General features: G+C 51.4%; 1 protein-coding gene across 3 annotated transcripts in view; it reads left to right on the top strand.

Annotated features, from left to right (window-relative positions):
• Mgat5b (alpha-1,6-mannosylglycoprotein 6-beta-N-acetylglucosaminyltransferase B) overlaps positions 1-12,390 on the top strand; it is an 82,784-nt gene extending 70,394 nt beyond the window's left edge. For all 3 annotated transcript variants that reach the window (XM_004655223.2, XM_045158764.1, XM_045158765.1), the window contains 5 exons: positions 1,040-1,186; positions 1,357-1,473; positions 7,607-7,681; positions 9,447-9,703; positions 10,866-12,390. In XM_004655223.2, coding sequence (XP_004655280.2) covers positions 1,040-1,186; positions 1,357-1,473; positions 7,607-7,681; positions 9,447-9,703; positions 10,866-11,064 — 795 coding nt within the window. In that variant the 3' untranslated portion in view covers positions 11,065-12,390. The remainder of the gene's footprint in view (positions 1-1,039; positions 1,187-1,356; positions 1,474-7,606; positions 7,682-9,446; positions 9,704-10,865) is intronic.
• The last annotated feature ends 15,016 nt before the right edge of the window (positions 12,391-27,406 follow it).

Here is a 27,406-nt window from a genome sequence, read left to right as displayed (position 1 = left end):
GAGGAGAGAGAGAAAGAGAGAGAATGGGCACACCAGGGCCTCTAGCCACTGCAAACAAACTCCAGACACATGTGCTACCATGTGCGTCTGGCTTACGTGGGACCTGCAGAATCAAACCTGGGTCCTTAGGCTTTGCAGGCATGCACCTTAACCACTAAGCCATCTCTCCAGCCCTACCACTTTCTCCTTTTTATCCAGTTCTGGGCCCTGGTCATGGGATGGTGCCACTCCACAGTTAGGAAGCAGCTTCCCACAGCCTCCATTAACCTAATCTAGAAACACTCTTACATACATGGCCAGAGGTTTGTTTCCATGGTGATTCTAAATCCTGCCAAGTTGACAACCAGAGATAAACCATCAGTGTAAGCCTGGACGTGACTTGTCACTTCCTCCTTCATAGTCTGATGGAGCAAGGACAGACCCCTCCCCCCCTTGTTTTTCAAGGTAGGGTCTCTCTCTAGCCCAGGCTGACCTGAAATTTACTATGTTGTCTCAGGGTGGCCTTGAACTCATGGAGATCCTCCTACCTCTGCTTCCCAAGGGATGGGATTAAAAGTGTGTGCCGGGCTGGAGAATTGGCTTAGCGGTTAAGCACTTGCCTGGGAAGCCTAAGGACCTCGGTTCGAGGCTTGATTCCCCATGACCCACGTTAGCCAGATGCACAAGGGGGCGCATGCTCTGGAGTTCGTTTGCAGTGGCTGGAGGCCCTGGCACCCCATTCTCTCTCTCTCTCTCTCTCTCTCTCTCTCTCTGTCTGTCGCTCTGAAATAAATAGATAGATAAAAATAAACAAAATTTTCTAAAAAAAAAAAAAAAAGTGTGTGCCATCCTGCTCAGCAGACCCCTCCTTTTATAGCAGGGAAACCGAGGCCTGGGGAGGGGAAGGGCTTGGCCTTGGCCCGCAGTGGTCTGGGCTGTCTACATGGCCCCTTGCGGCCTCCTGTGAACACCGTCGCCTACCCATAGCTTTGCCCCCTGCTTCTGCTCTCCCGGGCCGAGGTGGCCCAGCCCCTGACCACGGTGCCACCTTCTGCTCCAGCTCTTTATAGGGTTCGGCTTCCCCTACGAGGGCCCGGCGCCCCTGGAGGCCATCGCCAACGGCTGTGTCTTTCTGCAGTCCCGCTTCAGCCCGCCCCACAGCTCCCTCAACCACGAGTTCTTCCGCGGCAAGCCCACTTCCAGGGAGGTGAGCGCAGCAAGGCTTAGCTCCGCGTGGGGCATTGGGCACGGGGGTGGGGGTGGGGGGAGACTGAGCTACAGGGTGCAGGGAGGGAGGGGGCACGGCGGGGGGGGGTGGAGCCTTCCCTAAGCCCAGCCCAGCTGCAGGCAGGGAGCAGTCTGTCTGTCCTGAACCAGGTGTTCTCCCAGCATCCCTACGCAGAGAACTTCATCGGCAAGCCGCACGTGTGGACGGTCGATTACAACAACTCCGAGGACTTTGAAGCAGCCATCAAGGCCATCATGAAAACCCAGGTGGGGCTTGGGCTCAGGACCACCGCTGGCCCATACTGTGGGTTTTCACCATTGTTAGGAAAAAGCGCCTACTGGGAGGGAGGACTCGGCCTTGCAGGTGTAATTGGGCAAGAGTCTTGCTGTCTCCTGGTCAAATGTAGCCAAGTCAGGATGTGTAGGCTGGAGAGAGGAGAGCACGGGTCCCCCACTCCCGATCTCAATGTGTGGGCATGGGGAGAGAGAGTGCCTTCGTGAGGGAGCACCCGGTATGATCTTACATAACAGCCATGAACCCGGGGTCATGTCCTGGAGGGCCTGTGAGCATCCTGCCACAAGTTAGGTGCCAACTGTGTTTTCGGGGCAAAAGCAAGGAGGTTCTATGAGGCCTGATGCGTGTGAGGGTCGCTGCGTACGCTCTGAGCAGCGTGCCTGAGCTGTCACTGCCTGCAGCTCTCTGGAAGAGCTGGTGAAGTGACTCAGCCTGAGTGCAGATCAGCCACTGTACTTGTGACCCTGCGACCCACAGTGCTGGTCTGGGGGGGCCACACGCTGAACAGCGGGGGGTAGAACATGAGTGTGGGAATGTTGGGAGGTGTGTGTGTGTGTGTGTGTGTGTGTGCATGCACACACACAGGTGTGGTGAGAGTGAAGAAGGGCTGTGCCAACACGTGTATCTCTCTGGTAGACACCATCACAGCTTCCTATCCCACCTGTGCTCAGCCAGCTCTTCTTCCCCCCCCCCCCCGTGGGAAAGTCACACTTTCTGCTGACTCTGACCAGGTACAGTCAAGAGAATTGGCTTTAAAGGACTAGCCTGGACAATAGAGGGCATGGCAGAGCAGAGCGGCTTGGCTTACATCTTGATGGCCAGGAAGCAGCAGGATGGTCTACCTGTGCCCTCAGCACTCTCTCTGTCTCCCCTCTCCCCTCCAGCTCTCTCTCCTCTTTCGCTTTATCCCATCTGGGCTCCTAGCCTGCAGGATGGTGTTGCCCATATCCAGGGCGGTTCTTCTGTCCTTAGCTCATTGCCTTTGGAGAGGGCCTCACAGACGCACACACAGGAGGGGTCCTTACATCTCTCATTCAAATCATAAAGACTAACCATTGCCTGTTGTACCTTCACCTGGGAGTCTGAGGCAGGGTTGCCTGTTTGCTGCAAGTTTGAGGCTAACCTGGGCTCTATGGCGAGGCTCTTCTCAAAAGAAAAAAGTGGGGCTGGAGAGATGGCTTAGCAGTTAAGCTTAAGGACCCAAGTTTGATTCTTCAGTACCCACATAAGCCAGATGTACATGGTGGCACATGTACCTGGAGTTTATTTGCAATGGCTGGAAGTCCTGGTGGACTCATTCTCTCTCTTATAGATAAGAGTAAAACATATATTGAAAAAGTGAAGGTTTGGAAGACAGCTAATTCAGTGAAGTGCTTGTCCTGTGTCATGGGAAACTTTTCCCCTGGGGAGACGCAGACACACGTCTTCACTCCAAACAGGGCTCAGATGGCAGACCAAAGTACGATTACACCATCACCAGTTCAGTAAACCAGTGAGGTTTTTTTTGGGGGGGTCATTTACAGAACATAAAGAGGGATTACTTATAGGAATGTGGGATGTCCCCAAAGCAGCCACTTTGATGGCGATTCCTGTGTCGTAATGACTCCTTGGATGCTCCTCCCCCAGTCTCAGGATGATGGATTGCTTAATGCAGAGCATCTGAGCCCAGAGCAGCTGCATCACAGACAAGTCTCCTTCCACCCTGACTGACAACGTCCTGTGGCAGCTTCTAGAAGCTCCTTGTCCCTGTCCAGGAATATGAGACCCCAGAGCAGCACTTTGGCGGGGCTCACTGGGGTTTCCCTGGCAGATGCTCCTCCCTCAGCTCCGGGATGAGGGCTTACTTACAGAGCGCGGAGACTCCAGAGAAACCGCTGTATGGAGTTCATTGAATCGGGGTTACCCCCGTGGACGCTCCTTCCCCAGCCTGGGGTGAGGGCAGCATGAGACCCCCAAAGCAACACTACAGTGGGGTCACTGTTGGGATTACCCCCACAGATATTCCTCCCTCTGCCTGGGGTGAGGGCTTTCCTAAAGAGCATGAAGACTCCACCTCAACATTGCTCATTATTTCTAGATCTTTCCCTCTCTATATGCTGTATCTCCACATCCCCCCTCATGAAATCTTGTGCATTGCTGTATATAGCTGGTACAGGGGGTGCCTAAAGCTATATACCACTTTTTAAAAATTATTCATTTATTTGAGAAACAGAGAGAATGGGCACACCAGGGCCTCCAGCCACTGCAAATGAATTCCACATGCATGTGCCACTTTCTGCATCTGGCTTACATGGGTCCTAAGGATTCAAACCTGGGTCCTTTGGCTTTGCAGGCAAGCACCTTAGCCGCTAAGCCATCCCTCCAGCCTTGCATACCACTTTTTGCATCTGGCTTATGTGGGTGGCTGGGGAATTGAACCCAGGCTAGAAGCTTTGCACACAAGTGCCTTTTCAAATTCTGAGCCATCTCTCTAGACCATGAACATCTATTTAGTTTGGTTAATTAAAAAATAATAACAAGGGCTGGAGAGATGGCTTAATGGTTAAGGTGCTTGCCTGTGAAGCCTAAGAACTCATGTTTGACTCTTCAGGTCTCACATAAGCCACATGCACAAAGGTGACCAGAACACACAAGGTGACACACGCATCTGGAGTTCAATTACAGTGGCTGGAGGCCCTGGCATGTCCATTCTCTCTCTCTCTCTTTCTTTCTCTCTCTCTCTCTCTTTCTCTCTTTTGCATAAAAAAGGTCAGTCTGTTGGCTTACTAAAAAAAAAAAAAAAGAACCTAGGAGGTGTCGCCCATCTGACAGAAGAGATTTCCTAGAGTCTTCAAAGCTACCTGAACCCAACAGCCTTCAGACCTCCCCTTCTATGGCCATCTTCCCAGCATTGTACCACAGAGGGGAGGCTGAGGCAGGAGAATTGTGAATTCCAGGCCAGCCTTGACTACATAGTGAGCCTTGTTTCACTAATTAAAGCAGAAAGGCAGTGCTCAGACACTTGTACCTAGAAGCCCCTGGGGAGGCTGTTACATTGCCATCTGATTTCTGAGGACCGGGTGTGGCCTTGAAGTCTGTTACATTGCTGAATGATTTCCAAAAACTGGGTATGGCCTTGAAGTCTGTTACATTACCGTCTGATTTCTGAGGCCATGGCCTCCCAGTCTGTTACATTTGGTTTCCCAGGACCTAGTGTGGCCTCGCAGTCTGGCAGCCTTCTTTAGAGAACAGATTCAGGGGCAGCTGGCTGGGCTGAGAGTGAACGTGAGCACTGTTCAGAAAGGCGTGGCTTGTTCTGCAAGTGCCGGGTTTGGGTTTTCAGGTGCCCTGTGGCCAGAGGGCAGGAAATCAGAGGGCAATGTAACAGACTTCAAGGCCATGCCTGGTCCTCAGAAATCAGACAGTAATGTAACAGACTTTAAGGCCACGCCTGGTCCTCAGAAATCAGACAGTAATGTAACAGACTTTTAGGCCACGCCTGGTCCTGGGAAATCAGACTGCCGCCCAGTCCATGCCACAGCCTGTTCCACGGCCAGAACAGGAAAGGCACAGCTGGGTGTCCTGTCCAGTAATGCAGCTATAGTCTCTGCTGTGAGCACTCAGCCCACATGGAGAACATTCCAGATGAGAAGACAGGAGGTGATGCCCTCGCGGGCTCGGCACGCTCTCTCCTGACACACCTCCCCACATCACCCAGGCCGCCAGGCACTTCCTCCTGGGCCAGCACCCATCATGCTGTCACCCAGACAGCACCTGCAGTTGCACTTAACAGAGGCCATTTCCAGCATGTTCCAGCCTGGCGTGTTCCTGGTTCGTGTGTGCAGGACTTACGGCTGGCTGGCTGTGGGTGACCCTCATGCGGGGACCTCTGCATTGCCTTGCAACTGGGGCTGCGCACAGAGGGGCTTGTCAACCTGGAAGAAGGGAATGTGTGTGGACAGGAAAATCTTCTCCCTGGGGCTGCTTATTTATAACCCGTGCTTGAAGCCTTGTCCCCGTGAGGTCCCCAGAGGCATCTGAGGCCAGGATCAGTAGCTTCCCAGATTCTGAACTCTTGGAGAACCAGCTGGTGCAGCAGCTGGATAGGGTGGGGGTCTCCTTGGGCCATCAGTTTGGGAACCAGAGCAGGTTGGTGCACATCCATGGGAAACATAGCTTTGGGAAACACTGGGGGTGGGGCCTGGGTGACATGGCGGCTGGACTTGGGTCTTGGAGGTTCTCCAGGCCTCTGATGCTGATGCCCAGAGGAGGAAAACCCACTCAGTGCCCAAAAACCAGTTCCAAGACACGTCTGAGTAGCAGCAGTGTGTCCTTTGAGTCAGAGGCAGCCAGGACCAGGTTCAAGGAGAGCATTGCGTGTCACCTCCCTGGACCCCTGAGTGCTGCTGAGAGAAAGCACAGCTGTCTGGGGCTGGAGAGATGGCTCAGCGGTTAAGATGCTTGCTTGAAAAGCCTAATGGCCTGGGTTCAATTCCCCAGCACCCATGTATAAAGTGGCACACACCCCTAGAGTTCATTTGCAGTGGCAAGAGGCCAACCCTGGCATGCCCATTCTTATTTATTATTATTATTCTTTAATAATAATATTCATTCTTTAATATTATTCTTTAATAATAAGATATTATTCTTTAATAATAATATATTATTCTTTAATAATAATGTTCATTATTATTATTCTTTCTCTGCTTGCAATAAATGAATACATAATAAGTAAAAATATTTAAAGTAGGGCTGGAGAGATGGCTTAGCGGTTAAGCGCTTGCCTGTGAAGCTTAAGGACCCCGGTTCGAGGCTCAGTTCCCCAGGTCCCACGTTAGCCAGATGCACAAGGGGGCGCACGCATCTGGAGTTCGTTTGCAGAGGCTGGAAGCCCTGGCGCGCCCTTTCTCTCTCCCTCTGTCTGTCTTTCTCTCTGTGTCTGTCACTCTCAAATAAATAAATAAATAAATAAAATTTTAAAATATTTAAAGTAAACAGCTCTCATCTCACAGGGAATAAGAGATTGTTTATTTTGGAGCTAAATATGAGTGACCATGGTCTGGTAATGTAAGCCACAGGGTCTCTGTTTGAAGGCTACTTTAAAAAAAAACAACAACTTTATCTTTATTTATTTATTTGTGAGAGAGAGAGGAGAGAAAGAAGCAGAGAGAGAGAGAGAGAGAGAGAGAGAGAGAGAGAGAGAGAGAGAATGGGCGCATCAAGACCTCTAGCCACTGCAAACGAACACACCTTGTGCCACCTTGTGTATCTACCTTACGTGGGTCCTGGGGAATTGAACCTAGGTCCTTTGGCTTTGCAGGCAAGGGCCTTAACCACTAAGCCATCTTCCCAGCCCTGAAGGTAGCTTTTTTGTTAATGATTATTTAGTATGTATATTCATGTGGATACAGGTGGGCATGCCCGTGGACAACCTTAGATGCCGTTCTTAGGAATGCCATCCACCTCCTTGGAGATAGGGTCTCTCATTGGCTTGCAGCTCACCAGTTAGGCTGTACTGGTCAGCCAGCAAGCCCCGGGGATCCTCCTGTGTCAGATTCCAGGCACTTGGCGCCCACACCCGGCATTCATGTGGCCCTAAGGACTGAACTGAGGTCCTCATACTTGTAAGGCAAGCACTTTTCCACCGAGCATCTCCCCACGCTAGGGGTGTGTATCCTGTGTAGTCTTGTGCCTGGCTCAGGCAAGACATAGGAGTTATTTTGTTCTGTCCAACCGGGAGCTGCCCTGCGTCTCTCACCCCTGGCGGGACACAGGTGGAAACTAGGTGCTTTTTCATTCTTTTGTCACCTTAACACCTACTGTTGTGTCGGTCACCTTGGCAGATGGCAGGGACTCAGAGGCCAAGCCTTAGCCCCATCCTCAAGGGCTCCGCAGGCTCATGGGAGAATCAGTCATGGGCCCTGAGGGCTGGACCTCTTGAGTCCTGAGCCTGTACCCCCAAGGGTACAAGTAGGGACAGTCACATTGTGCTAGTGGAGGGGTCGGGTGGGTGGAGAGACCAGCTCTCTGGGCTTTGAGAACCAACCTAGTCTCCAGTGCTAAGCATAGCAGGGCCTCAGTAGCCCCATCTCTTCTACCTTATACATCTACCCATCTCTCTCACAGGTAGACCCTTACCTGCCCTACGAGTACACCTGTGAGGGGATGCTGGAGCGAATCCACGCCTACATCCAGCACCAGGTAGGCGAGCCTTTTGTCCTCTGCCCCTGGCACTTGGAGCCATCACCTCAAACCCTGTCAGAGTTGGGGCTGAGCCACTTCCAGGGCCTCTGCTGCATATGGAAAGCCATTGCGTCTGCACCCTATCGTGGGGCTGGGGTCCAACAGGCAGCCCCTATCCCACAGACCCCAGAAGCACAAAGGCTTAACAGTTCTCACATTTACAGGGGCTGGAGAGATGGCTCAGAGGTTAAAGGTACTTGCTTGCAAAGCCTGCTGACCCAGGCTGTGTACCTGTACACACATAAACACACACAAATAAATACAATTTTATATATTTTGTAGAATATTTATTTAGTTACTTACGAGAGAGAGAGAGAGAATGGATGCACCAAGGCCTCTTGCACATGTCACTTAGTGCGTCTGGGTTATGTGGGTACTAGCAAATCATCAAAGTCTGGCCCAACAAGCTTTGCAAGCAAGTGCCTTTGACCACTGAGCCATCTCCCCGGCCCTAAATTTTTTAAGTCATTTATAGGCTTGATAACCGAGCTGGCGGGATGAACGGGAAGGGTCAATAAGATGTGGCTTTGAGGACAGGATCTGCCCCGAGAAACTGAGGGGAGCTCAGCTTACCCCAGTCTCAGGCTGTGAACAGCAGGCAAGCCCTGTGATACCACCTCCACCCCACACCCCAGAATACCCCAAAGCCAGCCAGTGAGATGTAGACCAGGAGACCTTCTGGGAGCCCCAGCCCTGCTGCCCTGAACCCTGTGATCTGAGCTGCTACAGGTTGTAGATGGGCCAGGCCTTGTCGGGCTCCGGATGTGGGGTAAAACCAGACAGTGGACTGTGGGGCCTGAGACTCAGGAGACACTTCCTGTGGCTGTCACTGAAACAGGCAGGTGGCCTATGGGTCTTTGCACCTTGGCTGGCCACACAGGTACCAGGGCCTGGGAGGCTGGGTCTGCCTTGTTGCTTTACAGATGGGAAACTGAGGCCACCGAGGGAGGGTCCACTGGAGGAAGGGGGCACAGGGTGAGGGATGCAGGGCCGGAACACAGGGCTGGCTCCTTGCTCATTCCGGCTACAGTGCAGATGTCACTGAAGCTAACGGAGAAAGCACTTGACAGCCTGGGCCTGCACCTCAGTTGGTAGAGTGCTTGCCTAGAGCGCCATGAAGCCCTGAGTTGGAACCCCAGATCTTTCTAAACCAGTTGTGGGGGTGGTATAGGCTGTAACCCCAGCACCCAGAAGGTGGAGACAGGAGGATCAGAAAATTCAACATCATCCTTGGCTACAGTAGTGAGTACAAGGCCAGCTGGGATACATGAGACCTTACTGCAAAAGAAAAAAATTAAAATTAAAATTAAAAAAAAAGTATCCTCTGGAGCCAAGCCCATTGGAAGAGTCTCCTGGACCAGCCCAAGGCTAGGGCTCATGGGCCTCAGGGTAGAAACTCTGACCTGACCCCAGCAGTGAGGTGGCACAAGTTGGAAGTTTCCAAGACAGGCCTGTGTTCGAATCCCACCTCTGTCATCGAGCTGAGTCCTGGACAGATGTCCCAGCTTCAGCTTCCATTCCTCTCTGCCCAGTAACTAGAGGCATGTCAGCGTCCGCTCCATGGGACTACTGCCCGAGACAAATGAAATAATGCATGAGGCTGCCTAGCTTTCAGTAAGTGCCCAGTAATAGCTCTTACTGAAACTGCAGTGTCAGGCCCTCTGAGGAAACCGGAGGCATCTGTTCCCGGTTCCCTTCCCTAACACCTCTCTTTTCCTGGCAGGACTTCTGTACAGGCCCAGTCCCTGTCCCACCAGGATCTCACATTGCCCAGAGCCACTTTGTCCTGGCTCCCAATGCCACCCACCTTGAGTGGGCCCCGAATGCCAGCTCGGTCCCAGGAGCCTGGCCTCCCACCCACTCCCTGAGGGCGTGGCTGGCAGCTCCTGGAAGGGCCTGCACAGATGCCTGCTTGGACCACGGACTGGTCTGCGAGCCCTCCTTCTTCCCCTTCCTCAACAGTCAGGACGCCTTCCTCAAGTGAGTATGAGCCGCTGCCTGGGCCCCTCTGCCCCTCCTCCATTCCACAGCCCTGGCCACAGAGGTGGGGGATTTATTGGTGTGTTTTTTTAAAAACTTTGTTTCTCGAGGTAGGGTCTCTCTCTAGCTCAGGCTGACCTGGTACTCACTATGTAGTCTCAGGGTGGCCTTGAACTCACTATAATCCTCCTACCTCTGCCTCTGAGTGTTGGGATTAAAGGCATGTGCCACCATGCCCAGCTCATATTTATTGGTGTTTTTTTTTTAAATTTATTTAAGAGAGAGAGAGAGAAAGAATGGGTGCACCAGGGTCTTCAGCTGCTGCAAAAGAACTTCAGATGCAAGCACCACCTTGCACATCTGGCTTGCACGTGGGCACTAGGGAATCCAACCTGGGTCATTTGGCTTTGCAGGCAAGCGCCTTAACTGCTACACCATTTCTCCAGCCCTTATTGCTTTATTTATTTATTTATTTATTTATTTTTCTTTTCTCAAGGTAGAGTCTCACTGTAGTCCAGGCTGACTTGGAATTCACTATGCAGTCTCAGGGTGGCCTTGAACTCATGGTGATTCTCCTACCTCTGCTTCCCGAGTGCTGGGATTAAAGGCGTGCGCCACCACGCCCGGCTCTTGATTGCTTTTTAATACAAAATGAAGTATTCAGAAGGGACATCCGTCCCAATCCTACCTTGCTCCACCCACCTTGGCCCGACCCAGCCTGTGTGTGTATCTTTTTTTTTTTTTTGTTTTAAATTTTTATTTATTTATTTGAGAGCAACAGACACAGAGAGAAAGACAGAGAGAGGGAGAGAGAGAGAATGGGCGCGCCAGGGCTTCCAGCCTCTGCAAACGAACTCCAGACGCGTGCGCCCCCTTGTGCATCTGGCTAACGTGGGACCTGGGGAGCCGAGCCTCGAACCGGGGTCCTTAGGCTTCACAGGCAAGCGCTTAACCGCTAAGCCATCTCTCCAGCCCCTGTGTGTGTATCTTTACCTGCTGTCACTGGTGTCTCTCCTGCTTGGTCACGGAGACTTGTCCAGGCTGTCTTCTCGGAGGTCTCTGATAGGCGGAGACAGAGCTGAGAAGCATCTCTAGTCCGGGGGTGGTATGCTGCTGCCCCGCCCACCCAATAGTGACGATGCTGTTGGTACCTTCTTGGCAGGCTGCAGGTGCCCTGTGACAGCACAGAGTGGGAGATGCACCACCTGTACCCGGCCTTTGCCCAGCCTGGCCAAGAGTGCTACCTACAGAAGGAGCCCTTGCTCTTCAGCTGTGCCGGCGCCAGCACCAAGTACCAGCGACTCTGCCCCTGCCGCGACTTCCTCAAGGGCCAGGTGGCCTTGTGCCAGGGCTGCCTGTGAAGCCAGAGGCCACCCTGTCTGACACCAGCCCACCGCAGCTGGCCCTGCCCCGCGCAGGGAGAGCACCAGCAGTTTCCCAGCTCCGGTGTGCTCACCACGCCTCCGGGCTGGAGCCTCCTTACCTTGCTTGGAAGTGGGCAGGGGAGGGCCCGAGCACAGGCCGAGGGCGGCAGCATGCCTGAGCCCCTGGCACTACCCTAGGGGCTTTCTGTCCTCACCGTGGAACTCATAGCTAAACCCGTGGGCTGGTCGGCTGGTCCCCTGGGTCCAGAAGCCGTGAGTCATCCTGAGAAGGGGACCAGCTGGAGAAATGGCCACGCCATTCTTGAACCTAGGATGGGCCTCCTGTTCTGCAAGGCCAGGAAACAGGGTCACAGTGCCCCTCGGTCCACCAGAGGGCATCAAACGATGGGGTGCAGGCCTGGGCTGTGTTTGCTGTGAGGTGGACCTAGGCCACACCCTTTCCCAGCAGGGTGGCCATGCACATAGGGCCAGCCTGTCCCTCTGGAGTTGTTTGGGGGTGAATCAAAGGACAGAGGACTGAGGGGCCCTGGGGAAGGAACCTTACCCATGTTTCTTCTTAGCCCACCCTCCCTATCCCCTTACTCCAGCCTATTTCCTGGCTGCTCTCCACATGGAGATCCAGAGCTGAAGGTACCAGGACCACCCAGACCCCAATTAGTTTGCCCCCCCCCCCCGGCCCCGCTCATTCCAGCTCTCCTCTGGGTCTCTTCTGAGAGCTATTCAGACAGGGCCTGCGATTCTAGACCACGGACTCAGGCCTGTCCCTTCTGGGGCAGGTTTTTACCCTCACCTCTGATAATGGGCTCCAGAGCCCCATCAGAGCATCCCTCAGGCCTCCTGGCACCTCCACGGGTTCTGACACTGCCTCTCACCCCCATTAGGCCAGGCTGGAATATTCTGGAAGTCCATGGATCCCTGGCCCAGTTCTGGTTGCTTAAGCCCACCAGCTCCTGGTTCACCCCATTCATGCTGACTCCTAGCCCTTCCTTCTGGCCTCCTCTAGCCCCATACCACCTCCAGGCCAGAGTGCCCATCTCTGTGTGGCATGCCGGCCCTGGCCTAGAGTGCTCCTCTCCTTCCCCGCCCCCTAGAGCCTGTCTTAGGTCAGCCAGGCCTGTAGGAACACTGCCACTCCCACTTAGAACCTACCCCTGGCCTCACAGAAGTAACCTTTGGGCCTGGACAGCTGGAGCAGCGGCTGGGCCTGTCTTGGGACCCTCTGGCCTGGCCGGCCGCAGACACCAAGGCTCCAGGAGGCTCCGTGGCTCCTGGGCATCTGACCTGTCAGCGGGGAAAGCAATAGAGACACTCTCTCTTTTTTTTTTTAAAGATTTATTTCTTGAAATAATAAATATTTTATTGGTATGTGAGATGCAGAGCATCTGTGTTGTTACTTATCTTTTCCTGGGACCCCCCCCAGGGCTCACCCTGCATGGTATGGGGGTGTTGCCAGCCCTGTCTCACGTTGCTTGAAGAACACAGAGCACTGGTGTCTGCAATGTGGGGTGCTACTTATTTCAGGCTGCCGACAGGAGTTCTTCCCGGCACTGTGACCACAGGACCCTCCTTATCTCCGTGCCCCGTCATATTCACCTTGAACCTGACCCTTAGGGCCTTCAATGGGCCAGGGCATCGTGAGGCCAGAGACCCCCAGCCCATTGTAGAGTAGCCTGGAATAGCCCATCCGAGACCTGTCAGTGCTTCTTGGGGTGACACTGGGCTGAGAATGACACCCAGGTTGTCACTTGACATGCTCAGCTGTCCCATTAACTAAGGACTGCCCTCTCTCCCACTGTACAGTTGAGGAAACAGGCACAGAGAGTCAAGCTACTTGCCCAAGGTCACACAACTCCTAAGGGAGAAGGTGGGACTGGATATACAAGTGGGACAAAGTTGATGTGAAAAACAAATGACCCAAGAGTGACAGCCACACGGTGCCTTGGGCACAGCTTGTGTTCATGATTTTCCATGGCCCAGTTTATTTTATTTTATTTATTTATTTTTTTTTCAAGGTAGGGTCTCACTCTAGCTCAGGCTGACCTGGAATTCACCATGTAGTCTCAGGGTGACCTTGAACTCTCGGCAATCCTCCTACCACTGCCTCCCGAGTGCTGGGATTAAAGGTATGTTTTTTTATATATTTATTTATTTATTTTAATGGGTGTGTGTGCTGATGCACACCTTTATTTTTCTTTATCGGGGCGGGGGGGGGAGGGAGAGAGAGAGAGACAGACAGAGAGAGAATGGGCATACAGGGCCTCTTGCCACTGCAAATGAACTTCAGACACACACGTCACCATGTGCATCGGGCTTAGGTGGGACCTGGAGAGTCAAACATGGGTCCTTAGGCTTCACAGACAAGCGCCTTAACTGCTAAGCCATCTCTCCAGCCAATTATCATAGTGTTTATTTATTAATTTTTTTATGTGGGTAATGGGGATGCTGGTCAGTCTCTTGCAGGACAGAGGATGGCCTGACCACACGGAATGGCCTCGCTCAAGGTGTCAGCCACAGCCACACGTCTGCTTGGCGTGTGTAGCTGTTGTGTTTAGGAAAGTCTTGTATAGCTCGGGCTAACCTCCAATTCACCATATAGCTGAGGACCGCCTCCTGCTTCCACATCCTGAGCGATGGAGTCACCCGCATGCCCCAGACACTCCTGGTTTGTGTGGTGCTGGGATTTGAACCCAGGACTTCAAGCACTCGCACAACTGAGAGGCATCCCCAGCTGAGACCACTTAGTTTTTCAAATTATATTTCAGAGAGGGAGAGAAAGAGGCATATAGAGAGGAGAGAATGGGTGTGCCAGGGCTTAGAGCCACTGCCATTTGGGCTGGGAGATGGCTCAGAGGTTCAAGGTCACTTAAAACACTGGCAGCCTCCTGGCACTGGGTTGAGGCTGTCCCTGGAGATGACCAACACCTGGGCAGAATCGATGGCCTGGAGGTGGGCTGCAGGGAGCGCATGTACCAGGGGGCAGCTGGCGAACCTGAATGCTATCGCCCAGACCCTGGCCTCCTGCCGCCTCCTGCGCACGTGCATCAAGAAGCAAAAACAGCCCTGGCACAGGGTGAGGAAAGTTTGCTAACAAAGGTGAGCAAGGGATCATGGTCTTGGCAGTAGAGGAGACATGTTGTCGATTGAGGTATATTGCCATCTTCCAGTTATGTGTGAAGACGGGAATTTTCCTGGTGTCTATAGCCCTTCTAAAACAGACTGGGGCACAGCAGCAGGTTCCAAGCGTCCTGCCTATGTGACCACAGTGAAGCCCCAAGAAGAACGCCAGGAGGCCTGTGAGGAGTGCCTGGGCAGCTATCCAGCACCTGTTCCAGGAGCTGCGGGCTGGCCGTGAGCAGGCTGCACTCCTTCCCAGCGCCACCTGACTCCGAAGTGTGTGCTCTTCCCCGGGCAGCTCCAACAGCCTCTTCTCCATCAGCGCAGTTCCTGTTGCACTTAAATGAAGACAGGTCCAAGAATGTGGGGTGGGAAGTAAATGCCAAGACAAAAAAGAGAGAGGAAAAAAAAAAGACTAAAGACTGCCAGCCTGAATCTCCACCCAGGTAAAGCTCATGCAAGGTGGCTCATGCGTCTGAGCTGCCAGCTGCCTGTGGCAATGGGGGGCAGAGCCGGGAGAACCCAGAGGCTCACGCACACAAGTGAAGTGGCAAAAACCAAGTAACAACACGGCAGACTTGGTCTCAGACAGGGTGGAGGGAGAGAGAGGTTCAACACCCCAAGGGTGTCCTCGGACCTCCACACCTGTGCTGTGATGCATGCATGCCATCTCTCTCTGTCACACACACGTTGTGCACATCTATACATAAATATAGATACGTATGCACACACAATGAAAAGATGGACTTTGTGCTGGGGAGTGCTCAGTGGGTGAGGTGCTTGCTGCCTAAGTGTGAAGACCTAGTTTGGATCGCCAGCCAGGCTTGGCGGTGGGCATCTGTCATCCCAGCACTAGGAAGCAGAGACAGGGAGTCCCGGGGCCCTGGTCAGGATGTTTAACTGAATTGGTGAGTTCAGGGTTTGGTGAGAAACTCTGTTTCAAAAAAGGGTGGAGCGGGACTTAGGACACCTGACATTGACCACCTTAGCACTCATGTACTGGAGTTTGTTTGTAGTACCTGGAGGCCCTGACACGCCCAGTCTCTCTTTTTCTCTGTCTGCTTCTCTCTCTCTCAAATAAATAAAAAAGTATTCACACACATCATGTATTCGCACACACACCGGTAAAAAAATAAAAATGGGGGCTGGAGAGATGGCCTAGCGGTTAAGGCGCCTGCCTATGAAACCTAAGGACCCAAGTTCAATTCCCTAGTGCTCATGTAAGCCACATGCACAAAGTGGCGCATGTGTCTGGAGTTTGTTTGCAGTGGCCGGAGGCCCTGGTGTGCCCATTCTCTCTCTCTCAAATAAATAGAAAACAATTTAAAAACATAAAAAGATTAAACTGGGCATGGTGGCACATGCCTTTCATCCTAGCACTCTGGAGGCAGAGGTAGGGGGATTGCCATGAGTTCAAGGCCACCCTGAGACTACATAGTGAAATCCATGTCAGCCTGAGCTAGAGTGAGACCCTACCTTGAAAAACCAAAAAAAAAAAAAAAAAAAAAAGAGGGGGGCTTTTCCTTTGGAGCAGTTATAGATGGACAGTAAAACTGAAGAAGAGTCAGAGAGAGACCTGTCACATTCTCCTCTCTTTTGTCCACGTCCACTGTCACAGTGGCTTCTGCATCATGATCCATGAACGCACAAAGCAGGGGTGGTAGACAGCATCACCTCCTCCCAAACTATATCTTAACCGCTACGCCATCTCTCCAGCCCCCAAACTATATCTTAAAGTCCCGACTCTTGCTGCCTGTGAACTTGCCCTTGTAAGGAAATGGTCTTCACAGCTGGGAGTCCATTTGCAGCAGATTCAGGAAGATTCCATATCCAGTGACTGGCATCCTTATGAGAAGAACAGAGACAATATCAGAAGCAGAGGGAAGAGGTCCACATGAGGACAGAGGCAGCCCAGGAGCCATGCAGCTGCAGAGCAACTACCACCAGGCCTGCCAGCAGCCTGGAAGCTTCCAGAGGTAGGAAGGAGCCTATCAGAGAGCTGAGCTGGGCGTGGTGGCGTGCACCTTTAATCCCAGCACTCGGGAGGCAGAGTTAGGAGGATCGCCATGAGTTTGAGGCCACCCTGAGACTACATAGTGAATTCCAGGTCAGCCTGAGCTAGAGTGAGACCCTACCTTGAAAAAAAAAAAAAAAAAAAGAGCTGATCCTGTGACTTCTGGTTTCCAGGACTATGGGAGAAGAGGCTGCTGCTATCTTAAGCCCCAGCCCCGGGGAGCTGACATAGAAAGGCTAAATTTCTGAGGCCTGTAAGTTGGGGGTGGAGTGAATGGAGAAGCTGGAGGGACAGGCCAGTAGCTGGAGGTTGAAAACTTGGATATGTACTGGTAGAACTTGCAGCCTAGATGGAGGAAGGACCAGACACCAGTGCTCAACAAGGTTCAGCCCCCAGCGCTTTCCACCAGACCTTTCCAGAAGAGGGAAGTGAGTGCCATCCTGGAGTCCAGTGATGCCCTGGCCAGGCCATGGGCCCCAGGGGCAGCCTGCTTTATCTTTCTCAGAAAAAGCCCCAAAGGGAAAGAAAGCCGGCCCTCGTGGCTCACAGCATGGCTGCCTTTCACAAAATCCTAACACACAGGAGCATCTGGGGGTATGCGGGAGAAGGAGCTGCCTGTGCGCCAGCTCTCCAGGCTGCTCTGTGCAGCTCCTTTGGGATGTGCCCCTCCTCCTCAGCCTTATGCCACCCCCTCTGAGTTAGTCAAAAATAGTCCAGGCCTGACTTCTGCTCCTATGTGCATCCTGGGCTTAGGAGCCTGTGACTCTGGGCTCAGAAGCAGTAGGATGTGTGTATACATGCATAAATATAATGTAATATATATGTATGTATGCATTATAGGTAGGATGTGTGCACATACATAAATATACTGTAATATATGCATATGTCTATTGTAGATGGGATATGTGTTCATAAGTATACATAACACATATGTATGCATGCATGCATTATAAGTAGGATGTGTGTCCTTACATAAATATAACATAATACATATGTATGCTTGCACTTAAGGAATTGGCTCATGTGACATGGAGAACAAGACATCTCAGTATCTGAGCGCGGCAAGCTCAACACCCAGTGGCACAAGACAGGGTAGTTTCAGTGGTGCGCTTGAGACCCAAGGAAAGCTCATTTCAGTTATAGTCCAAAGGCTGGAAAATACTCACTGGGATGGTCTATGTTGTCATCTTGACAGGACCTAGAATCACCTGTGAGGGCTTTATATAGTTAGGTTAGCCTCTGGGCACGCTCGTGAGCAATTATCTTGATTATGTTAATTAAGGTGGGAAGACCCACCTTGACTGCGGGCAGCACCATTCCATGGCCGGGGTCCTGGACTGTGTAGGAGGAGAGGGCCGGCTGAGCAGCGGCGTTCATCACTCTGCTTCCTCACTGCGGACCGAGTGTGAGCAGCTCTGCTCCAAGCTCCTGCCGCCACGCCTCCCCTGCCGGGCGGGACATACCATCTGGAATGGTAAGATGAAATGAATCCTCGTCCCTTACATTTTTTATTTTTATTTTTATTTTTTTGATGTAGGGTCTCACTGTAGTCCAGACTACCTGGAATTCACTATGTAGTTTCATGTTGGCCTCAAAACTCACAGCGATCTTCCTACCTCTGCCTCCTGAGTGCTGGGCTTAAAGGTGTGTGCCACCTCACCTGGCATTCTCATGTTGTTTTTGTTAGGTATTTTGTTACAGTAACAAGTAGGTAACGGATACACCAGTGTTCCATCACCATGCAGTTCTGAGTGGAGCCTTTGTTCTATCAGGCCTTTAGTTGGTTAGACAAGGCCCACTCACACCAGGCTCAGCACTCTGCTTGATTCAGCCTGTGGATTTACTCCTTCATCTAATCCAGAAATACCCATAAAAGCAGTCAAAATTCTGGGCACCCTGTGGCTCAGTAAAGTAGACATGTAAACCATTCATTTCAGCCTCCTTTGAGGGAAGTAGTGAACCCCAGCATTGGGGTGTTGAGCCAGCTCCCATGGGCTTGCAGAGATGGTTGCTAGGCTTTTAGGCATTGTGCAAGCACTCGGTAAATGGCTAGCCACTGGCCACAGTGGACAGATTTACACTATGGAAGCTGGTAAGTGCCAAAATTCATGCCTTTTTGTTCTTTGGTTGTATTTCACTTTGCATTTTCTTTTTAGAAAAAAGTGTTTTATTTTATGGGACTGGAGATATTGCTCAGTGGTTAAGGCACTTGCCTGCAATGCCTAATGACCCGAGTTCAATTCCCCAGAACACACATAAAGCCAGGCGCACAAAGTGGCGCATGCATCTGGAGTTTGTTTGCAGTAGCTCAAGGCCCTGGCATACCCATTCTTTCTCTCTCTCTTTTTCCTTGCAAATAAATAAATAAATAAATTTTAAAAATATTTTAGGGCTGGAGAGATGGCTTACCAGTTAAGGCACTTGACTGTGAAGCCTAAGGACCCATGTTCAATCTCTGTCCAGATCCCACGTAAGCCAGATGCACAAAGCCACACATGCGCACTAAGTGGTGCAAGCGTCTAGAGTTCAATTGCAGTTGCTGAGGCTCTGGCACACCCATTCTGTCTCTCTCGCTCTCTAAAACAATATTTTATTTTATATACAAGAAGAGAGAGACAGACACAGAGAGCGCACGCGCAAGAGAGAATGGGTGGGCCAGGGCCTTTGACCACTGCATATGAATGCCAGACTCGTGTGCCGTTTTGTGTGCCTGGCTTTATGTGTGTACTGGGGAATTGAACCAGGTCATTAGGCTTTTCAGGCAAGTTCCTTAACCACTGAGCCATCTCTCCAGGGTCACTTTGCATTTTCTATGTAGAAAGACTCATATGGTCCCTGCAAATGTCCATCCATCCCTGGGTGTGGATATCAAGCTAAGCTGGGAAGATGAGGATGCCAGCTAATTCCTAACAGGCTCAGCCTGAGCACATGGAAGGCTCTGCACCTTGGGTTGAGCTTCCTGCAGGCGGGAACTCACAGCTTCCCCAAAGATTTCCTGATGAAATAAACACAAACAAACAGCTCGTGATCTGATCTCATGCAAGCTCGTGACCTGTCTCGTGCTCTGACTCCCCATTGCTTTGACCGCCTCAAACTGAGTAAAAAAAGCTGTGAGTGCGGCCGGTTTGGGGAGCGCCGGAGTGCGTCCCCCGCCCTTCTTTAAATCATAGATTGCGTGTCGTGTGTGGCCACACCTGGGTGTAACTTCACATCACAACTGCACGATACTTTTCCTGAGGTTTTAAGCAACGGACCAAAAGTCTTAACTGCATTCATATCCTCTGAGCAGTTCACTCAACTTTTAAGGACACACACTAGGCAAATATGAAAAAGGCTGTTATGTACATATTAGAGAAGTTGCTAGATTAAAAAAAAACAAAACTCCTGACCAAAAGCCGCTGACTGGGAGGAGAGGGCTTACAGTCCTGAGGGGAAGCTTCATGATGGCAGGGGACAGCGTGACATGAGCAGAGGGTCAGCAGAGGCTGGACATCACATCTGCCACAGCAGGTGGAAGACAGCAGCAAGAGCATGAGCCGAGCTCTGCCAAGGGGGAACTGGCTATAGCACCCCTAAGCCTGGCCCAGCACACACCTCCTCCAGCAAGGCTCCAATTCCCAAATTGCCACCAGCTGGGGACCAATCATTCAAAACACATGCGTCTATGGGAAACATCTGATTCAAACCATCAGCTTACATCACTGTGGCTCTGTTGAATAACACTGAGAAACAGCCCAGAGGTCCTTAGAAGGAACTGATGAAATGCCTGGATCAGGAGCTGGGAAGATGGCTCAGCGGTTGAAGGCTTACAAAAGCCTGCTGCTTAGGTTCAATTCCGAAGTGATGTAAGCAGGGTGCGGAAAGTGGTTCAAGTGTCTGGCGTGCACACACATGCAAATAAACTGCACACACATGCAAATAAGTAATTCGATGTTTGAAAAAGATAGCTGGATCCCCAGATGATGGAAGAGTATATAACCATGTAAAGTGAGATGGGATATGATGCCCTGGGTTTGATTCCCCAGAACCTGGGGGGCGGGGGAATTCAAGAGAAGAGACAGTAGGGAAGGAGAGAAGGGAAGAGAAAGTGGAAAGGAAGAGGAAGGAAGGGAAAAGAAAAAGTGGATTTCCAGTATCCTGGAGAGCAGGGGTTTTTGGGGGGAGGGTGGTGATTGGTTTTGTGTGTGTGTGTGTGTGTGTGTGTGTGTGTGTGTTTTATTTATTTGAGAGAGAGAGAAGCAGAGAGAGAAAGAGAGAGACTGGGCATGTCAGGGCCTCCAGGTACTATAAACAAACTCCAGACACATGCACCACCTTGTGCATCTGGCTTACGTGGGTCCTGGGGAATTGAACCTAGGTCCTTTAGCTTGGTAGGCAAGCTCCTCAACCACTAAGCCATTCACTAAGTGGTGGATTGAAGGCATGTGCCACCACGCCCGGCAAGAGCGAGCTTTCAGTACACCAGCCCCACACGCGTAGCTGCTCTTCTCCCCTGTGGGAGTCCTGGTGAAGCCAGCAGAATTCCCAGGGAGAGGAATCCTTGCAGATGGAGGGTGCTTTGCCATCATGGCCTTGGCCTCCAGCCTGGCCTCCTCCCCCTGCCTTTCTGCTTCTTAATCCCTGGGGAATGGAACCCCAGCTCTAGCCCCCTTTCCAGCACAGGCCCAGGGCCATCATGGAGTCACACATGTCTCTCGCAGGGTTTTGACAGCTATGTGAGAGCTGAAGGCCGAGCAGGGCCCTGCCTCCCCCTCACCACTGGCTCAGGGAAATAATTAAGAATAATGGATGAATAACCCAAGTTTATTGAGAGCCGTTTACTGCAAAAGGCCTCAGGGTACATAGCACTCTGAGTAATTAGAAGTGGCATCTTCTAGGCTTTGATTTGGAATAAAAAACCAGCTCTGCTGCTCAGCCCAGCTCACCGGGCCTCTCTGAGCCTGCTTTTGCAGGGGAGCTTGGGGTGGCGGGAGGAGCTTGCTCTGGAGGTTTGGGGAAAGGGGAGGGGCCAAAGATCAGGCCACCACACTCATGCTCACATGTAAGTACACACACTTGTACATATGGACACACACACACACACACACACACACACACACACCGCATATACATTACAAAAAAGAAGTAATTAATGCTCGGAAGGTGGAGCTGAAGACCTCTGGCTGGGATAGCATTTGGCCAGGAAGTTGAGGGAAGCATGGAAGAGCGATGAAGGGAAACCAGGTGTGGTGTGACACACCTTTAACCCCAGCACTCACGAGGCAGAGGTAGAAGAATTGCCTGAGTTCGAGGCCACCCTGGAACTACATAGTGAATTCCTGGTCAGCCTGGGCTAGAGCAAGACCTTACCCCCCAAAAAAACAAAGTGAGAGAGAGAGAGACGAAGGGAAGAGCATCCCGGGCAGAAGGCACAGCCTAGGCAAAGGCCATTTGCAGGCACAAGAGGAGGGAAGAGGAGGGGACCGGACCGTTGATGTGAGTATAGCGGCAGTGGCGCTGGGGAAAGGGCGGCTCACACCCCCTCTCCACAGATTCCTAAACTCCAGTTCTGTGCGCAGCCCTGCCCCCAGTTCTTGAGAAACAGGACAGCTATGGCTGTATCTATCCTTGGCCTGGAAGAGTCCGGTGTTACAGGACCCCCCTCCCAAAAAAATGAATAGTGGTGAGGAAAGCAACGATAAAATGCTGGCCCAAAGGCAGGCATGGTGGCTCATGTCTGGAATCCCAGCCCTGGGGAGGCCGAGGCAAGAGCATCACAGTAAGTTGAGGACAGCCTGGGCTACTGTTGCAGTCCGGTAGAAATCACTCAACCAAGAGCAGCTTCTGGGAAAAAGAGGTTTATTTTGGCTTATAGACTCAAGGTGAAACTCCCTGATGGCAGGGAAAACGATGGTATGAGCAGAGGGTGGACATCACCCTCTGGCCCACATAAGGTGGACAACAGGAACAGGAGAGTGTGCCAAACACTGACTTGGGGAAACTGGCTATAACACCCATAAACCCGCCCCCAACAATACACTCCCTCCAGGAGGCATTCATTCCCAAATCTCCATCAGCTGGGAACCTAGCATTCAGAATACCTAAGTTTATGGGGGACACCTGAATCAAACCACCACATTCCATCCCTGGTCCCCATAAACTGATATCCATACATGATATAAAATACAATACATTCAGTCCAACTTTCAAAGTCCTTTTATCACTTCCAATGATGTTCATACTTCCCCATAGTCTAAGGTCTTTTACCTGAGCCATAATACCAAACAAAAAAAACATCCCCCCAAAGCCCATAATGGCACAGAATAAACATTCACACTGCAAAAGATGGCACAGGGCATAGCAAAGAAATATTCAACCAATACAAGATTTAAAACAACCAGGGCAAATGTCAGCCTCTGTAGCTTCAAGTCCAACAATTCTAGCCAGTGACAAATGTCCAAGTCTGATAATTTTAACCAGCATCAAGTCTCTGGCATTCTAATTTCACCCCTCCAGCTAGGCTACTCACAGTCCTGGAAAACTTCATCCAGGACCAGCAGCTTTTCTTAGCACCCATCTTGTGGTCCTGGCATCTCCACTGGGTCTCTACTGCAACCCATGGTTCATCTTCATGGCCCCATGGGGTCTCCATGCAGGCAACCAGCAAACCTGCTTCACACTGCCCATGGCCATTTCCAAAACACAAGACCGTGTTTCAAACTCAATGGTCCTCTCTTTCCTGCATCTCTTGTACTCCACAATCCCAGGTAGGGTGCCAATTTGTTAATCCAGGGGAGAATAAAGCAGACTTTGAAGAACAGGACATTCCTGGGGCACTCAGGTCCCTTCAAAAGAGTCTACATTCTTCCTGTTGCCATGGTGCAGGTCAGCTGGCCCAATCTCAAAGGTTGTAATCTCTCAAACAATTTTCAGATGAGCAGGCAGCAGTTTAGGCCCAAAGATTTTTTTTTTTTTTCTGTACCATATTCCTCTGCCCACACCAGTTCATTTCTACGCAAAGCAACCCTGAACAACTTCTCAGGACACAGACATAACAGTAAGCTTCTCACACAAACTGCTAGCCCAGTCCAAGCAAAACTCTTTTTTACACTCATAAGTCAAATCTCATAGCCCATAGTTCTCACTGCATACAGGTCTTTCAACTCTGACCAGAATAGTCCATCAAGCTGTACTTACAGCACTGCAAGGAGTCTCATAGGCTAAGGTTTCCAATCCTTCCACATTCCTCTTGAAAATCAGCTCCAAAAGGCCAAAGCCACACAATCAGGTGTCTAGCAGCAATCCCACTCCTGGTACCACTTTACTGTTGCAGTCAGATTCACATTGCTGGTAGAAATCACCCAACCAAGAGCAGCCTGTGGGAAAAAAGAGGTTTGTTTTGGCTTATAGACTCGAGGGGAAGCTCCATGATGACAGGGAAAAATGATGGCATGAGCAGAGGGTGGGCACCACCCCCTGGCCAACATAAGGTGGATAACAGGAACAGGATAGTGGCATGGGGAAACTGGCTATAACACCCATAAGCCTGCCCCCAATAATACACTCCCTCCAGGAGGCATTAATTCCCAAATCTCCATCAGTTGGGAACCTAGCATTCAGAACACCTAAGTCTATGGGGGACACCTGAATCAAACCACCATGGCTACATACTGGGTTTCAGGCCAGCCTCAGAAACATAGTAAGACCTTGTCTTAAAATAAGGGGCTGGTAAGACCTCACAGTGCCTGACACTCCCTACACAAGACCATCATAAAAGGAGGAAAAGATCATGACATCAAAATAAAAGAGACACTGATTGAGAGGGGGAGGGGCTATGGTAAAGAATGGAGTTTCAAAGGGAAAAGTAGGGGCAAGGAGGGCATTACCATGGGACATTGTTTATAATCATGTAAGTTGTTGATAAAAAAATAAACATAAAATAAGGGGCTGGAGAGATTGCTTAGTGGTTAAGGTGCTTGCCTGTGAAGCCTAAGGGCCTATGTTAGACTCTCCACTTCCCATGTAAGCCAGATGCACAAAGGTGAGGCAAGTGCAAGGTCACACATGCCCAGTAGGTGATGCAAGCATCTGGAGTTTTATTGTAGTGGCTGAGGCCCTGATGTGCCAATTCTGTATCTCTCTCTGTCTCTTTTTCTCTCCTCTCTCTCTGTCTCTGTCTCTCTCTCTAAAATTAAAAGTAGGGCCAGAGAGATTGCTTAGTGGTTAGGGCATTTGCCTGCAAAGCCAAAAAACCCAGGTTCAATTCCCCAGAACCCACATAAGCCAGATGCACAAAGTAGAGCATGCATCTGGAGTTCTTCGTAATGGGTAGAGGCCCTGGTATGCCCACCCCCCAAAATATAAATTCTAAAACAAAGTAAATAAATGAAGCAGGCAGTGGAGTCCTGCCTGCTGATCGTCATCTAGGTGGCCCTGTTTAAACAAGGAGAGGGAGCCCTGGGCAGGCAAGGCAGCTTCCCATTGATGCCTCCCTTCTTGGCCTTCTATTATGCCCTGCTCTCTGCCTTTTCTTTTTCTTTTAAATAATATTTTATTATTTATTTATTTGAGAGAAGGAGAGATAGAAATAGGCAGGGAGAGAGAGAGAGAGAGAGAGAGAGCGAGAATGGGCTAGCCAGGGCTTCCAGCCACTGCAAATAAACTCCAGATTTGTGCACCCCTTTGTGCATCTGGTTTTCGTGGGTCCTGGGGAATCAAACCTGGGTCTTTTGGCTTTGCAGGCAAGTGCTTTACCCGCTGAGCCATCTCTCCAGCCCCTGCCTTTTCTTTCCTTGTGCAGACTCCCTTGTCAGTCCCCTGTATGCTGCTTGGAGTCACTGTGGCCTGTGGATAATGAGGAGGTCTCCCTCTTCTCCAGGGGAAGCCAGTGGACGGATGGACACATGCAGGCAAGAGGCCCTTTGAAGGCAGAAGAGGCTGCAGAGGGGCCAGAGACAGATGTCTGCTCGGAGTCCCAGCTGGGAACCCTGGCCACCTGCTCCTGATGCTTCTCCAAACTTGGGGAGACAAAGGAAAGCTGCACTAGGGTGACACAGTGGACCCCCACAGAGAGTAGAGGGGGTGTCCTCCCCTCGCAGAGCATGGCCTGGCCATCTTAAAGGGGGACCAGGATGAGGGCGACAGCCCAGACTTCTGCTATTGGTTATCCCTAATAGCTGGCGAGGCCCTTGAAATTTTTATTTTTATTTATTTGTTAGAGAGAGAGAGAGAAATGGGTGCACCAGGGCTTCTAGGCACTGCAAACGAACAACAGATACATGTGCCACCTTGTGCATCTGGCTTATGTGGGACCTGGAGAATCAAGCCTGAGTCCTTAGACTTCACAGGCATGCACCTTAACTGCTATGGCTTGGCCTTTTAGATGCTTGCCTACATCTACCCATTCACCCACCCACCAGTTAAAAAGTAATTACTGGGAGTTTACCATGAACCCCACCCTGGGTGTAAGCCAGAGACACAGCTCGGGTCCTCTGTCCCTGGAGCAGGGGGCCTCCCTCCAATACTCAGTGCTCCCCTGGCGTGAATGAACAGTACACACGGCTGCTGCTGAAACTACCAATTTCCTGCTTTTAATTATTCAATAGGAATTAGTGAAAATGCAAGCGGAATCTGTGAGGCAGAGGGGAGTGGCCAAGGAGAATCGGGGACAATGTGGGGAGAGAGGACAGAGCCTAGCACCCCTGGCCCTGCTCCACCCAAGGTGTGGGGTTTCCGTGCTCCTTGGGGGCCGGAGATGGGAATGCATCTGCCTGTACCAGGAGTCACATAGATGCCGGAGAGGTGGCAAGGCCAGCCCTGCCTTCAGGGAGCTCACGGCCCTAGGACTTAGGAGCATAGCGCAAGGGGCTCTCTCAGCTAGAGAGGAGGCGGAGAAAGAAAGGCTGCCCCATGGTCTCTTCTCTCTTGAGCTCAGAGAAGCTCCCTTTGACCACCGGTGACATTCGTAGCTCCTGATAAGCATGTGGGACAGGGACATTGATGATGGGAATGAATTGTTTGGTGTGTGTGTGTTTGTGTGTGGTGTATGCGAATATATGTGTAGATACACTCGCAGGTACATGGAGGCCAGAGGAAAACATGGCATCATATTTTTGTAGCTCATCCTCTTATTTCCTTCAGACAGAGGGCAAGCCCCAGCAAATCTCTGGCCTCTGTTCCCCATGGTGCTAAGGCTATGGATGCGTGTGGCCATACCTCGCTGTTCACATGAGTACTGGGGGAATTGGACTTGGGCTGTTTGAGTCTGTCTCAGGGCGTCATGCTTGTGGCAAGACTCTTAGCCGCTGCCATGGTCAAGTTCTGTCGTCAATTTGATCTGTTTAGGAATCCAGACTTTCCTCCTGGCTGGGTCTCAGGGGCTGCTTTCAGGAAGGATTAAATGAAGGAGGAAGTCCTTCCCCCAGAGGGGCAGCCCTCCTGAAGGGGGGCTTTGTGTAAGGAAGCTCTGGGAGAAAAGACCCCCTTCCACCCACCTGGCTGCTGGGCTGCCCACTGGTGAGCGTCTTCACTGGCACGGGCAACATTCCTTCCGGCTGTCCTTCAACATTGGAACCCAGGGTCCTCAGCCTTCCAGCAAGGACTGAGCAAGGACGGCAGCTCTCCAGGACACCTCCAGGCCCTCAGTGCTGGATCGGGACTGCTGAGGCCTCCAGCCACGTGCAGAGCAGCTACTGGGTTCCTTGACTTTCAAACATGCACACTGTGGGACTGATGTCAGTCAACCCAATAAATTCCCCCCCCCTCCTTTTTTTTTTTTTGGCTTTTCAAGGTAGAGCCTCACTCTAGCCCAGGCTGACCTGGAATTCACTGTGTAGTCTCAGGGTGGTCTCGAACTCATGAACTCACAGCGATCCTCCTCCCTTTACTTCCCGAGTGCTGGGATTAAAGGCATGTGCCACCGCACCCAGCTAAATTCCCTTTTTATTTTATTTTTATTTTATTTATTTTTTTAAATTTATTTGAGAGCGACAGACACAGAGAGAAAGACAGATAGAGGGAGAGAGAGAGAATGGGCGCGCCAGGGCTTCCAGCCTCTGCAAACAAACTCCAGACGCGTGCGCCCCCTTGTGCATCTGGCTAACGTGGGACCTGGGGAACCGAGCCTCGAACCGGGGTCCTTAGGCTTCACAGGCAAGCGCTTAGCCGCTAAGCCATCTCCCCAGCCCTAAATTCCCTTTTTAATAGAATTCA

The sequence above is a fragment of the Jaculus jaculus genome, chromosome 9 (genome assembly GCF_020740685.1).
Source record: "Jaculus jaculus isolate mJacJac1 chromosome 9, mJacJac1.mat.Y.cur, whole genome shotgun sequence".
In the NCBI taxonomy this organism is placed as follows: domain Eukaryota; kingdom Metazoa; phylum Chordata; class Mammalia; order Rodentia; family Dipodidae; genus Jaculus; species Jaculus jaculus.
The sequence above is the reverse complement of the archived record's forward strand: the minus strand, read 5'-3'. Positions and strand labels throughout refer to the sequence as shown.